At 45.4% G+C, this 14511-nt stretch overlaps 4 protein-coding genes across 9 annotated transcripts; 2 read left to right on the top strand and 2 right to left on the bottom strand.

Annotated features, from left to right (window-relative positions):
• Positions 1 to 97: 97 nt before the first annotated feature.
• Positions 98 to 4019, bottom strand: LOC108031724 (MICOS complex subunit Mic60). 3 transcript variants are annotated; one of them, XR_007764578.1, is made up of 9 exons: positions 3591 to 4015; positions 3104 to 3321; positions 2395 to 2871; positions 2057 to 2205; positions 1301 to 1996; positions 918 to 1076; positions 567 to 855; positions 219 to 510; positions 98 to 154 (listed from the first exon to the last, which is right to left on the bottom strand). XR_007764578.1 is itself a non-coding variant. In XM_017105394.3 (8 exons), the coding sequence occupies exons 1-8, from the start codon at positions 3633 to 3635 to the stop codon at positions 333 to 335; spliced, it is 2211 nt and encodes a 736-aa protein (XP_016960883.1). In that variant the 5' UTR covers positions 3636 to 4015; the 3' UTR covers positions 98 to 332. The 3 variants fall into 3 exon arrangements, 2 of the variants coding, with proteins under 2 accessions (XP_016960883.1, XP_050744767.1); XM_017105394.3 differs by having other exon boundaries at positions 98 to 510; XM_050888810.1 differs by lacking the exons at positions 98 to 154; positions 219 to 510; positions 567 to 855; positions 918 to 1076 and adding an exon at positions 1155 to 1198 and having other exon boundaries at positions 3591 to 4019.
• Positions 4020 to 4685: 666 nt separating this feature from the next.
• On the top strand, positions 4686 to 5433 carry LOC108032172 (39S ribosomal protein L35, mitochondrial). Its single transcript, XM_017106026.3, has 2 exons — positions 4686 to 4822; positions 4886 to 5433. Exons 1-2 carry the CDS (start codon positions 4798 to 4800, stop codon positions 5395 to 5397), a joined length of 537 nt encoding a protein of 178 aa, XP_016961515.1. The 5' UTR covers positions 4686 to 4797; the 3' UTR covers positions 5398 to 5433.
• An 85-nt stretch (positions 5434 to 5518) lies between these two features.
• LOC108032171 (fumarylacetoacetate hydrolase domain-containing protein 2) lies at positions 5519 to 6723 on the bottom strand. The gene is made up of 3 exons (XM_017106025.3): positions 6343 to 6723; positions 6152 to 6279; positions 5519 to 6083 (listed from the first exon to the last, which is right to left on the bottom strand). The coding sequence occupies exons 1-3, from the start codon at positions 6605 to 6607 to the stop codon at positions 5595 to 5597; spliced, it is 882 nt and encodes a 293-aa protein (XP_016961514.1). The 5' UTR covers positions 6608 to 6723; the 3' UTR covers positions 5519 to 5594.
• Positions 6724 to 8510: 1787 nt separating this feature from the next.
• LOC108031114 (uncharacterized) lies at positions 8511 to 13874 on the top strand. Of its 4 annotated transcripts, XM_050888698.1 has the most exons (4): positions 8511 to 9093; positions 10334 to 13374; positions 13433 to 13543; positions 13607 to 13874. In XM_050888698.1, exons 1-3 carry the CDS (start codon positions 8637 to 8639, stop codon positions 13523 to 13525), a joined length of 3591 nt encoding a protein of 1196 aa, XP_050744655.1. In that variant the 5' UTR covers positions 8511 to 8636; the 3' UTR covers positions 13526 to 13543; positions 13607 to 13874. The 4 variants fall into 4 exon arrangements, with proteins under 4 accessions (XP_050744655.1, XP_050744656.1, XP_016959815.2 ...); XM_050888699.1 differs by having other exon boundaries at positions 13438 to 13874; XM_017104326.3 differs by having other exon boundaries at positions 13433 to 13874.
• Positions 13875 to 14511: the final 637 nt, after the last annotated feature.

Below are 14511 nucleotides of genomic sequence, written 5' to 3'. Positions count from 1 at the left end.
ATACAAAGATTTCAGTTTCAACCAGCATTAATGAAGTACGATTTACATTACGATCATGACCATGGTACCGGGGTTACACTTCCAGAAGACCTTCCCATCGTTTGTTTGCGGATTTAATAATGGCTTTCTCTATATATAATTTGTATAATTGAAGCTAAACAAAATGTTACAAATATATATAAGTATTTTCAACTGTGATCTCTAATTGGACAAATTACATATTGCTGTTTCTCATTTCCGTTTTAGTGGCTGTCGCTCCGTCTTCTCCTGGACTAATAACAAATAATAAGTGTATCTTCTTGTTTCGGGAGGAAGGGGAAATGGGACGTAGTCTACAAATACAGAAGGCCGCTGGCAGCTGCGTGGGCCATCAGGGTGTTGGCCGCTTGCTGCGTCTCCAGCATGAGCCGGGCCTCCTTGATCCAGTCGCCGGCGATCTTGCGGGACGCACCCTGCAGCAGGTTCATGTACTTGAGCGCCTGCAGGAAGTCGCTACGATCGACATGGTACCTATGAAACACATAAAATTAATGTTTGGTCACTCATCTAATGATGATCCTCCTTACCTGGCCCTGTTTAGGATATCGTAGGTGTCCAGTTTGCTGTAGTCGAAGGGTTTGTTCTCGAGTTCGTCCTTGGAAATGGGATTATCGGGTCGCAGAATGAACAGCGATTGCAGATAGGACAGGAAATAGATGGGCAGGCCGGCTCCATCCTCTGGCACCAGGGCCAGACGTCGCGCCACGCGCTCCACGTTCAGGAATCGCTCGCGCAGAGCCTCCTCGGGATAGACACCACGCTCCTGAGCCTCCTGTGGCACGCTCTGCAGCACGGCTGCCACCAGATCGTCGCCCTCTGTAAGCATTAAGGTAAAAATTATGTTCTGCAATTAGCCTAGAAGATATTTTTCAACTTACTAGCCACCTTGGCAATGGCGTTGAGCTCGTTCTTCAGGGGACGCAGCTTCTCCTTGTAGTGCACGCCAGGAGTGGCAGTGCGCACGGAGGCCCACAGAGCTTGGCAGGCAGCCCACAAGGCCTGCGCCTGATTGGCAGTACGCTCTGCATCAGCGCGTTCTATAAAATAGTTAGAAAATAAGAAGATTATTTAAAAAATAAAAAAATATATAAACAATGAAAGCTAACAAACTGGTTTATATTTAACACCGTTCAAATACCTTGAAACTCATCCTCAATCTCTAAAATAGCAGCATGTTTTCGGATGGTAGGATACAATTATATCTCTAGCCAGACTACACTAGCTCAGCTCAAAAGGTAAGCCTTGAAAGTTTTTTACTCACCTGCTAGAGCTGCGTCCATGCCGCGCAGCTTGCCCAGCATGGCGGCCAACTGCAGCTTATAGTTGGCCTTCTCGGAGGCCAGCTTATCCTCCAGCTCGCGCTTGAAGCTCCGCGTGAGATCCGTCTCCCGCTGGGCCACGATGTCCTTGATGTGATCGGCATGGGCCTCGGCTTGCTTTTTGAGCTGCAAGCGCAGCAGCTTGTCGGACTCGGCGTGGATGTGGAAGATTTTCTTCTGGTTCTCCACAGCGAGCTTGCGACGCTCGGCCTCCAAATGGTATTCCAACTGGGCGCGCAGAGCCTCTGAGTCGTTATCGCCGCGTACCGAGTCAATGGCCCGTTTCAGGCGCAGTTCACCATCGGTTTGCAGGCGCTGCAGCTCCTTCTGGTAGGCCAGGACGTGGGTGTACGCGTGCAGGATGAACAAGTCGAGGTCCTCCTTGGACAGATTGAGCTTCTTGTCCGCCAGGCTGAGGCCGGGGAAAATGGACTCGATCTCGTCGATGAAGTAGTTGCGCGCCTTCTCCACATTGCGCCAGTACTTGTCTGACACGCTGGCAGTGTCCTTGTGCCGGTAGAGCTCGTCCTTGACGTTGCCAATGTGGTCCACCAGCTTCTTGATCTTGTCGCGCACCGCCTCAACTTTCTTGGCGTTTTGTGCCGTTGCCGCAGCACTCAGGGCGATCTCGCAGGCAACTGCAAAGGATGGGATTAGTTACCAGCAATCTTTAAATGTTTTAAAAACGCCTGGCTTACCAATCTTCTCCTGGGCCTCACGCGCTGCTCGTTCAGCAGTAGACACCGCCGTATCCCGAGCACTCGCACGATTCTTCAGGGTTGTCCACTGAGAGTTCTCTCCGTTCTCGACCGCCTTGTCCACCACCTTGCGAACGTCATCATTGAAGCTGGAAAGAGTATTACACAATTATTATCATGTCACCATTTACCTTTTACATGGTATATGCTTTCTATAATAAATTATGATGTATTAACGTATGACGAAATAATCTTTAAATACACATAATTTTCTTGCCAAGAATAAGCTAGAATGGAATGAAAGAACTTTCACTATTTCTAGGTTGATCTATTCTCACCCCTTCAGCACGCCAATGGCGCTGTTGTACTCCTTGACGGCCAGCTGGGCAGCGAGCTCGATGGCCTTCTCCAGTTCGACGACCTCGCGGGGCAGTGGTTCTTCCTTGGGCTTAGCGACGGGCGCCGGCGCGGCGGCTGGCTTCTCGGCTTTCGACACTGGCTTCGCTTCAGTCTTGCTGACTTCGGTCGCCTTGGAGGCTTTCTTTTCCTCGGCGGGAGCGACCTTCACTGGCTCTACTTTGGCCTTCTTGGACTTGTCATCGCCGCTGCCGCCGCCAAAGAGACCCGTCACCTTGGAGGTAACAGAGTCCACGGTGGATGTGACCGTCTCAAAGCCAGACTTGACCTTGTCGATCTGGTCGTTGACGTTCTTGGTGATGCCCTTGAAGGGCGGCTCCTCCTGCAGCGCCACTTTGATGACTGAACCTGCGCCGGGGACATTCTTTTCCACCAGTTTGCGGAAGTCCTCGTCGTATCTGGAAGGTATGCACAAATTAGTATGGGGATTCTTTTGGGATGAGATTAAGCGACCAAGAGAATGTTTACAGAGTGGTGTACAAATTACAATCACAAAGGATAAGCCAAACTGGCTGTAAAATGAGAGGAATTGCCTGTGCAATAGAAGAAGCTCGATTCGTTTGGGTTATGGGTCTAGAACCATTGCTTAAGCGGTATGCAAAATAACTCTTGGCTGGGCAATTCGTTTACTTGGCGTAGGTGATGACTCCGCCGACGGCTGCCAGGGGGGAGACGAAGAGGACCACTTTGCCGAAGCCGGCTTCGCGCATATGCGGTGGCGGCGGCAGGCCCTGGTATCCTTGGTGTCCCCGCTGCCTCCTGCCCTGCTCCCTGCTGCCACTTCCGCTGCTGCTGCTGCTGTTTCCGCTGAACTGCCTGTTGTTTGTGGTCGTCTGCTGCAGCGTACGCTGTGGAAATCAAGGTGGAGAGTTTAGCGGAAGCCGGGACAGAACTTGGTAGCACCCGCAGACACCCCGCACCCCTGGACGCCTGGAATTATGGAGATTTTCGCCCAGTTCCTGGGCTTGGGGGATGACATAACCAGCGCCTCTTGTTGTATTTTCGCCAACCGCTAGTTGGTGGGCGCGGGCGGGGGTGTTTGGGGGTGGGGGGGGGCCAACGTGACGATCGATTTTCACGTTATCAAACAGCTAAGGGAAATAGAAAGCCGACCCACCTGCAGGGCACACTTGCACTGATCTCGCACCGCTAGCCGATACATGGTGGTTGATGATTCGCTCTGATCCTGCTGCTCCTGCTCCCGGCTCCGTGAATTTCTGGTCCCGGCGGCGTGAGTTAAATTTTGCCCAATTCGTTCGAAGCTGGCTCGACTGCGTCAGCGCTGGTGGGTGAATGGCTGGCCAGTGCGGCTGCTTCCTCTTCCATCCCACGCACTCACACCGGCACGCACACGTGTCCTGCGTCCCGCTCGTCCTTCGTGTCGCTCCTTCGCCCAGCGCACTGCAATTCGATCATTCAATTTTGGTCCGTGTTTCGGTGTGTCAAGTGTCGGCAACATACACGCATTTATGCGATAGGCCAGTCGGAATACGTTTGATTTGGAGATGGGGTGGACGCGTGACGGAATTTCTCGGCACGTCACGACATTTACTTTTATTTAATTTAAGTTTTCCAAAACTGTCAGCAGGTTTACACATTCGGTATATTTAATTGAGGAACATATGACTATTAAACATTAAAATCTGCACATAGGCCTTCATGTTTAGCTAAACTTTTTTTAAACATGTACAGTTTTGTTACTCATAATATTCCTTTCAATTATTATATATTATATTATACAATTATTATATTAGTTGAGTAAACTTTTCAGAAAATAAATTAAATGTTTCTTAAGTTTTTTTTTAAATCCACATTTATGTTGCATAAAGAAGCATAAAATCTTTTAAGATTGCATATAAAAATATACAACTTAATAGGAAAAAAATAACGTAACAAAAATAAAACACCTAAAAAAAAGATTTAAATTCAGGTTTAAAGATTCGAGATTTCTGGGAATCAATATTGTTGCATTATCACATCTCCTTATTTTATTTGTAAGAAAGGAAAATAGGCATTTCAATATTATATTATAACCAAAATAGAACAGAAAAATATGACCCAAATATGTAGGTGTGAAGTTTCGAAAATAGTTGTATTAAATAGTTTTCTTGGGAATCCCCCTTCAATTAATCGCAATGTACCGTTTCCACTCACGAACTTTGCCATCTCTATTGGAATGTTAACATGTGATTGTAGCTGAATCGCTGTGAATGGCAAAAATAAACAGCTGACTGGTGTTACGCGACTCGGGAAGAAGAAGAGCCTTAGGACTTTGTATGGTCTTTTAAGTTTATTTTGGTTTTTTGCCGTCTTAACTGAGTGAAATGCTGAGAACCCTTGTGACTAGCGGTGAGTGGATATCCCTTAGTATGTTGTGAAGCTTTGGATTTTGAAATGTGCTCTGACTTGCAGCCCTGCGCAGCGTTTGCCGCCAGTCGCCGGTGGCGCCATCGCTGGTTCCTCTGGTCCAACGGACACAACGTGCCAGTTTGGTGACCCTAGCCTGCCGGTCCAGCCTGCTGCCCGCACCTTCGCTGGTCACCCCCGCTCCACAGCTCCTCCAGCTGCCTGGGGTTGCGGCAGCCACAGGATCAGCACCAACCACTCGCAGCGTGACCAAGTTCTCGCTGATCAAGGGAAAGCGAAAGACGGTTAAGGCGGTTCTGAAGCGGTTTAAGCGCCTGGAATGGGGCGCCTGGATACGCACCCATTCCGGTCGCCAGAAGAAGCTCTTCAAGAAGTCGGCCGCCCTGCGCCGCCGCCTCAAGCAGCACGTCTTCACCAACGCCACGCAGAGCTGGCTGCTGGACAAGATGGTCACCAGCTTCTGGCGCCGCCCCAAGCACTACATCAACGATCCCTACAGGCCCTACCACAGCCGCAACGAGTACTACGCCACACAGTCGAAGACTTTCAAAGTCTAGCCTTGTTAATTAAATGATACTACTTCAATCTTTAAATGGTCTTCAGTCTTTTCTCCCCAACATCTGATGTAGAAGACCAGACCTGGTGCCCATTTCTAGTTGCCATTGAAAACAAGCCAACTCACGGATTAAATGCAATTGTTTCTTGGACAACAAATAACTATAGAAAAGCATAACAGATAATGGGAATTCCGAGCCTAGGGGGCCACGACCTTGTTGCACAGCTTGCCCAGACCGACAATCTCCGTCTGGATGACATCGCCGGGCTTGAGGAACTCCGGCGGACTGCGGTGCATGCCCACGCCCTTGGGCGTTCCTGTGACTATGATGTCGCCCGGCAGCAGGGTGATGGTCTGCGACAGCCGGTTGATCACATCGTCCAGCTTGAAGATCAGGTTGCCGGTGTTGCCGTTCTGCTTCTCCACCCCGTTGATCCAGGTCTTCAGATTCAAATTGTAGACGTCCGGCACCAGGCTCTTGTGCACCACAGCCGGTCCCAGCGGCAGGAATGTGTCCATCGACTTGCCGATGAGGAACTGACCGCCATTACGCTCCTTTTGCCAGTCGCGGGCGGAGATGTCCTGGGCCACCGTGTAGCCAAAGACATAGTCCATGGCCTGGGACTTGGGCACCTGGCGGGCGACCTTGCCAATGACACAGACCAGCTCCACCTCCCAATCGATTTTCTGTGGAAAGTTTTTTGTTTCTGTTAATCTCGGCGAGGCTATCTCTTGTTATCACATGCTCTACGTACGTTGCTCGCCGAGTGGGCGATGACATTATCTTGAGGACCCACCAGGGCGTTGTTGAACTTGCTGAAGAACATGGGCTCCTTGGGGGCCGGTTTGTTCTGCTCATCGCAGTGGTCCTGGTAGTTCAGACCTGGACAGGGGACGTACACTTATGTAGAGGCAGTCATCATGTCGGGGGTCAAGGTCCACCTACCAATGCAGATGATTTTGCCGGGATCGGTGAGGGGAGGCAGCAGCGTGACATCATCGTTCACCTCGATTCGCGGCTGCTTCTCTGCCTTCTTGGCCAGCTCCTCCAGGTTGGGGTTCTGGGCAATCAGAGTCTTCAGGTCGCTGGGCACGCCCTCCAGGCCGGCGAATTCCACAAGGGACTTCTGGTCCTCGGAGAGGAAGCCCAGCCGCTTGGCCAAGTCCCCCTTGCGCAGGTATTGCACGAACCTCATTCTGGCAGCTAGCATTTATGACTGATTCCGGTGGATCGGAGCGATCGCGGCAGTGGCTATCCAATTAGCTCTCCAGTGGAGTGGCACAACACGGTTCTCACGTAATGGGGGCAGCAGCACGGAAAAACAACAACAGGTAGAATACCCGCGTTCTCCAACACTGCCAGCGGTTAACCCATTGCAGCCGAAGGGGGTAAAATCGTATCGGTGTACTGATATAAAATATAACAATACGCGTCAATTTTAATTCTTTTAATTCCACCATTTAAGTACAATAAACTAAAATGGGCAAGCCTTAAACATTTTCTTAAATCAAAATTTGTTTTTAAGAAAGAAAAAAAGAGAAAAAATGTAATATAAGAAATTAATTAGTGCCTCTTAAAAACGTATTTTAAAATAAGAGGTATCAAAGAATTCCTGATGGCATACATGGATACCCTGCAGTACCACTTACTCATTATTAATTTCGCATTAATTTGTTTATTTTTTTTAAGTACACCTCCGAATCCGGAAGTCCTCTGATGGCCACACAGAGATGCGTACTTGTGGCAGGCATCACTTATTAAATAGAAAAAATTACAAAAGGGGAAAGTCTTAAATATTTTAAGAAAGAAAGAAGGAATTGTAGAAATGGTTAGTTTCTTTAAACAAAAGTATTTAATAAAGTATCAAAAAATTAATACAAATAAAATGAATTCATCCGGATAACTATACCTGGAGATATAGATATTCAACAGACCTTTCAACTCATGGATCCGAAACATACTTCGTGCTGAAGAAACCCAAAAATTCGCAGTAGGGACATAATCTGTCCGAGATATTTATGACTTTCCTAAGTCACTTTGGCGATATCAGCGAAAACCTCTGTTTTACTAGTAATATACTTATGTAATGTAGGAAACAAAGGAGTGCAGAAGAAGAGAAATACATCCTGGAGGACACGATGCAAGAAGCCGATCAAGTAGAAAACATCAAAGGAGACTACTAGACCCATCGATCCTAAAGGTAACACGATTGTCAGGCAACCCGATTTCATCCTGAAGTGCTGCTGCAAGGATTAAAACATGGGGCATTGCAGAGCTGGCCAGAGAGGAATAAACGGATGAGGGTACTTTATAGTAATATAATGTCTTATAAAGTGTAGGAAGCTGGCGAGTCCTGTGAAACAGAACCTGAGAGGGTCGAACCATCAGCGATTACTCAGCCAGTCTAGGAGGAAATATCAGATGAGGGTACTATGGATGTTTTAGTAAAGTAACTCATGCCACCACTGATGTTTTGATCCCTTGATCCATGTCATCCTGTATTACAGGACTGTACGGCTTCCTACATTATAAGAGACTGCGGGTTCCCCAAAACCCGAGACAAAGTGGAGTCTACAGCATTAAGAGATTATGTCGGTGATCCGGATCTCTTTTGGCTGGCATGTGGGTGTGAGAGGAAAAGCTTTAAGAAATAACAACATAAACACTCATCAAAAGCTGTATAGAATATAACAAAAAAGCAAAGCCTTAAAAAAGCAAACAGTAAAACTTATAAAAAACGTTTTTGGACTTCAATATTTTTTGTAGCATGGTTTACCTAAGCAAAAACACACCATTATTTTAAAGAAACGGTGGAATCAATGGATATTGGGTTAGTTTTTTACAGAAAATGCCTGACTTTTCAAGGCTTGCTGTAAAAGTTCTTAGCCATTTTCAAAAACCATTAGGACCAATAACTCTTGGTATATTTTTAAGTTAGTGAATGTACTTGCTACTTAATGACTTTAAATATCATGTTATGTCTAAGAGAATCAGATGCAAAGTGCTCTTAAAAGAGTCCCTTATTACTCTCAGCTGATGGGGCGAAGGTAAACAGAGAGCTCTCCGCAAAACCTCGAAATATAAAAGCTGTTTTGAATCTTCTCTGTCAGTCTTACTTGAACAGCGCTTCAGCCTGGAACGCTGCGCTTTTGTGAGCTGATAAAAAACAGGAAGACACAATAATAATATATAAAAAGTGCACTTCGTGAGTCATACTCACTTAAAGTATATATTCAGCAATGGTTACAGCAACGCTTATGGACTTGAACCACTTTTGCTACTATGAGATATTCAAGCAAGTAAAAAAGAACTGCGAGAGAGCAGGTACACCGGACGAAATAAAATACGTTGATTTGGTTCATTTCATCGTGTGCTGCCAGCCGTTTCGAAAACTCTTTTACGAGTGGGACAAGGACTTCTACAGAAGCTTTTTCCTGCTCTATCTGAGCGCGGCGGACAGCCCAGCAATCGACTTTTCTGAGCTCTACGAACGCCTCAAGGGCCTGCCGGCGAAGGCGAAGAACGCGTACTGGAAGTCCGTATGCCTTGCCATCGAGGAGAACGACAACTTGACCGACGTCGAGTTGAGATACACTCCAGAAAGTCACCACGGCGAGCACATGGAGGTGTTTGCATCCGTGATGCACCAGCTGGGGAGAAAGAAGAGTTTGAAAGCTCTAAGAGTGCACATTTCTGGTGAGCCCATGCTATAAAAAATACTGATAAGGATCAACCAAGATAGGCGGAGAGAACGCTTTAGGCGGCTGTTTCCGAGGTTGCACTACATATTTTTATACCCTTGCAGAGGGTATGATAAGAAGTTTTTTTAAAGTATATATATTCTTGATCAGCGTCACAAGACGAGTCGATCTAGCCATGTCCATCTGTCCGTCCGTCTGTCCGTCCGTCTCTACGCAAACTAGTCTCTCAGTTTTAAAGCTACCGGGCTGAAACTTTCCCAAAAGTCTTCTTTCTATTGCAGGTAGTGTATAAGTCGGAGCCAGCCGGATCGGACAACTATATCTTATAGCTCCCAAAGGAACTATCGGGGAATAAATTAAAAACAAATTATATCTTCGGTGTTTTTTAACATATTCCTTTCTAAGCTTGGATACAACATTTTTAAATTAATTCTGAATTTCGAATTAAATTTTATCAAAATCGACGACTATATCATATAGCTCCCATAGGAACAATCGGGAAATTAGTGGCAAAATAATATTGAAAAATTATATCTTCGGTGTTTTTTAACATATAACCTCCTACGCTTGGACTTAACATTTTTTATTGGGTTTTGAATTTCGAATAAAATGTTATCAAAATCGGATGACTATATCATATAGTTGCCGTAGGTACGATCGGAAAATTAGTCGGAAAACATGAAATGAAAATTAGATCTTTGGAGTTTTTTAACATATAACTTTAGTAGCTTAAAAATAACATTTTATAATTAGTTCTGAATCTCGAATTATATTTTATTAAAATCGGACGACTATATCGACTATAGCTATCATAGGAACGATCGAATAATCGATGGGAAATAATATGAAACAAACTATAGCTTTGGGGCTTTTTAACATATTATCTTATAATATTGGGAATATAAATTTTTATGTTTTTAATAATTTCGAATTCAATTTAATAAAATTGTTGATTATTTTTTAAAACTTTTTTGTTAATGAGTAGTTCGATCCCATTTACACTTTTTCAAAGAATTAAAACAACTTGTGCTGCGCAAGAACCCCAAGAATCTGCATGTCGAATTGTGTATGTAATGTAATGTAATGCAATTTGTAATGTAGTTATATATATTTTATTGAGTCAGAACGCTTCCTTCTTATAAAGTATTCCCTTTAGCTCTACAAACAACGAGTCTAACAACTCCTAATCAATTTAGCTTCCTATAGTTTCTATCTGATATCTCTTGCCCACCCAGAGTACACCATAGAAGACCTCGCGGGGTTTGGCAACCTCGAGAAGCTCGTCCTAAATGCCAGAGTGGATGCTGACGAGCTGTGCAGATGCTGCTACAACAACCGGAAGTTGAGAGTTCTATCGGTTTTGAACAGCGAGATGGCGGGACGACGGTTGGCCGACATTGCACCGTTCTGCGATCAGGTGGTGCGCTTTGATTTCAAGATGAAGTTCGACTGCGATGCCTCGGAATACGCCCGAATAGCCGAAATGCCAAGGCTGGAACAGCTGAGGATCGAGGGAGAGCACGAGCCGGGCACCTTGCAGCACCTCCTCACAGCGCTGGCCAGAAAGGAGTCCAAGCTGCTCAGAAAGCTAGCCATAGATGAGGCTCTTCTAAGCCGCGAGGAAACTACAGCCTTGTCTCAAATTAAGTTGGTCAACGACTTAAGGTGCGGCTTCAAGGACGCCCAAAGTATTGAGCCAATTTCCAAAATGGTTTACCTAAACAGTTTGGAGGTACTTTCAGAGCACAGGTTTTCGGGTATTTCGCAGCAAATACGTGGGGTTCTAAAGGAGTCGCAGTGGAAAAGGAGGGTGCTTTTAAAGGACTGCCTAATGCACTTTGACCCCAAGGGACATCTGCGCCTTGTCCTGAACCAAGCTAGTGCTGCGGACTACAGGTCGTTGCTCACTTTGCCTCGCTTAAGATGCCTCGAAATACTCGGCGACCATGAGCAAGGCTCACTGGTTGAACTCTTCAAAGCGCTGGAATCGGTTAAGCTGCCAAGTCTGACAATAAACACCACGAATCCCTTTACAGAAGAGCATCGAAAGCTACTCAAAAGGGGCTGGAGGCTGAGACCCCAAGTAGTGCCAACGATCAATATAGAGGAGGTTGAAGCCCTGTCCAATTGTGGGAACTTGAAGGAAATAGTTTGCGGTTTCTCCGATACCAAAAACATACACCTCCTAGCCAACCTGCTTGCCCTTGAAGAGTTGACCATTACCAAAAGGCCAGCGAAGGGTTCACTTCTTGCCCTTTTCGCCGCCCTAGCCGCCAGAGAAGCTCCTTCTCTCCAACGATTCCGGCTCCTAAACGGAGCGATCGATTCCTCGGAAGCTGCAGAACTGGCTCGTATTGCGTCCTTGAGAGTGGTGCAGTGTGCCCTCCTCGAAGCCCTGGACATCGGGAAGTTCTCAGACCTGGCTAAGGAAAATCTTAAAGCTCTGGAAATCACCTCTGCGCAAAACTTTCACGAAACTGCCCCTGGCATTCTCAAAGTATTGCAGTCTTCGCAAAACAATGTGCGCATATCCACAAAAGATGTGATGCTACAAACAAAGCGTAAACTAAAGTCTATGGTGCTTCAGATGAGCATTTTCGAGACGTACGAGGATGAGACCCTGCTGGTTCCCCTTGCCAGTGCAGAGTGGTTGGAGCACCTCACGATAACCCACAAGCAAGGCAACTTAAAGGCATTCTTCAACGCCCTCGCTAAGAGCAATCGTCATATTAGGGAAATAAAGGTTGAAGGCGGATCTCTTGATGTTCATGAGACACTGGAGCTATCACAGATTAAGTCCCTGAGGAAATTTAGAGGCAAACTAGAGGACCCACGCAGCATTAGGCACTTGGGACACCTAAGCCATATCGCCGTTGGGGATTCCTTTAGTAACCATTTGCCAGAAGACATGTGCGACATTTTTGAGTGCACTCAGGTAGAGTTGACCATCAGCGATCAGCGAAGGGAAATAGGTTTCAACAGAAGAACCGGTCGACTAACGCTTTGTAACGCCTTCTCTTTCGACTCCGAGGATATCGCTCCACTGGCAAGCCTCAGGAACTTAAGGTCTGTGCGAGTTCTGGGTGCCAGCAAGAGATCACTTCAGTATTTTATTTCTAAGTTAGCCTCAAGGCCAATGCAGTCCCTTCAAGAACTGATAATGGAAACACATGGGGATGAGGCCAAGTCAAGCCTTCTAGAACTGAGCCCTGTCGAGTTGAAGGAAGTGACGGCCATCAGGTCCCTGCGGACTCTAAAATGCGGTCTCTCAGATCCCAAGGACCTCGAGCTGCTGTTTGGGCTACCAGAACTGAGCCATATAACTATTGACCTCGGTCAAGAAAGTGCTTTGAGAAGCCTTCTGAGGAAGCGTTCACTAGGTGCTTACAAAGCTCCTGGCCACCTGCCTGTGGAGTGCACAACTGCATGCGAGATTGGGCCACAGAATATTGCTATTAAAGAAATGATCATATTAAATGCACCAGGGCGTGCACCCCTGGTGGATTTTTTCAGGGTGTTGCACCTGGCAGGCGACTCCACTTTGCAGAGATTGGTGGTCAAGGGCGCGCCAATTGTTCAATGCGAAGCCGAGGAGCTCTCCAGAATACAATCCTTGCAGAGGCTGGTTTACAGATTCCAGAGATTGGACGACATCAGAGGCCTTGTGCGGCTGTGCGAGCTGACCACACTGATAATTGGGCGCAGAAATTTCGCCCCGGAAAATGAAATGGCTCGCATACCAGAGCACATTGACCGGGATCTTACGTCTTCCTATTTCGAGAACCTCAGGGGAGTGGCTCAGCACTTGGACCGCCAAAGATTGTTTATCGAGCTGCCGCCTGATGAGTGCTCGGTGAAAAGTATCTTTGGGCCCTTGCCCGCTGGTTCGACACACACCCTAGCGGAGCTGGTCATAACCCACAGGTACCTGGGCGTTGGGGAGTTCGAGAGAATCACGCAAGTCGCATCATTGAAAACACTTAGGTGTGGAATCCGGGAGGCACCTAGCTTTTCCCTCATTCGCAACCTCGGCAACCTAGAGTGCTTGGCAATCAAGACCTATTCGAAATTGGCGGATATATCCGATCACCTTGTGCTCTGCTTTCGGGCGTGTCCCAAAATGCAGTCCATCGGCTTGCATTTCAATGGCAGAGTGCAGCTCATCAGTGCTGATTTCGTGAAGCGATCGATCGAAGCATTGAAATCAGTCCGAGATCCAACACTTCGGGGGCCATTGGAGCTGAGCTGTTTCGTCAGTCTAGTTTTTGTTGAACCGGTAAGAAAACTGACCAGGTGGGACTTTTCAAAAGTATTAAATGTCCTCGTTGCCCTAGGAAAGTGTTATCGACGAAGAGTATTTGCGTCTGTCCATCAATGAACGCCAGGACGATCCGGAACTGTGGATAAGTTATATGGAGTGCAACTGACGTAAAAAACTTGAAACTGTGATGACCGTCCAAAACTATAGATTTTAATTTTTTAATATTCTACGTTTTCATAATTTTTAGGTGCTGTTTACTTTTTTTTGTGATATGATTGTATTGTTTTACAAAAGTAATACTCGAATTCCTGTTTAACTTCTTAGAGCGCGACATCCTGGGTCTCAGCGACAGAAAATTTGAAAAATATCGAAAAACGGTTGGGAAACAAGGATTCTAAAGATAATTTCGTAACGTATGTGGAGCAACATTAACATATTTTCTGCATCTTAAGCTCCTAAAAAACTGGGAGCAAATTCGATTTTTCTAGCTGTTAAATAAAAGGTTTTTTCAAAAATTGGTTTAAGAAAAGTTGAGCTGAGCCATCATTAATTTTTATAACATTTATAAATGTAACTGAATGTTTTTTTCCAGCTTTGATATTAAAATTAATTTTTTAAGTAAACGTTTATATTTAAAAATTAAGAAACACCGAATATACTACTACTTTTTATAAAAAAAAAATAAAAAGTCACCGAAAACGTGATTACGTAATATATGGACAGCCCCCAATATTAATTCAATATTTTTTATTATTGACATTAAAAGTGTGATACTATTTATTGAGGCGACTAAAGTTTCTTATTGTTTTGAGAACTCATAATTAAAAGTGTATTTTTTAAATTTGGTTGTAATTTGCTCTTAAATTGTACTGAATTTAAATATTTCAATTTACTAAAAGAATAGAGTGAAAATGTTCTGTCGCTGTCAATAAACGTTGTATTTCCCAGGAAAAAGTGATATAATTGCATTTTTTTATTCTTATATTGGTTTAGTTGTCTTATACACATTTATTTATTATTTCAAAAGTTATTTTTTAAATGACCGTTACAGAGGGAAATTTACGCCGATTTTTATTTTTTTCGAAAAATATCGATAAGCTGCAGCGATGAATTTAACAGCGATGTTAAGATGCATTAAAACCCAACAGCGGC

This window comes from Drosophila biarmipes, chromosome 3R (assembly GCF_025231255.1).
Source record: "Drosophila biarmipes strain raj3 chromosome 3R, RU_DBia_V1.1, whole genome shotgun sequence".
In the NCBI taxonomy this organism is placed as follows: Eukaryota; Metazoa; Arthropoda; class Insecta; order Diptera; family Drosophilidae; genus Drosophila; species Drosophila biarmipes.
This window is presented reverse-complemented; position numbering and strand designations above follow the sequence as displayed.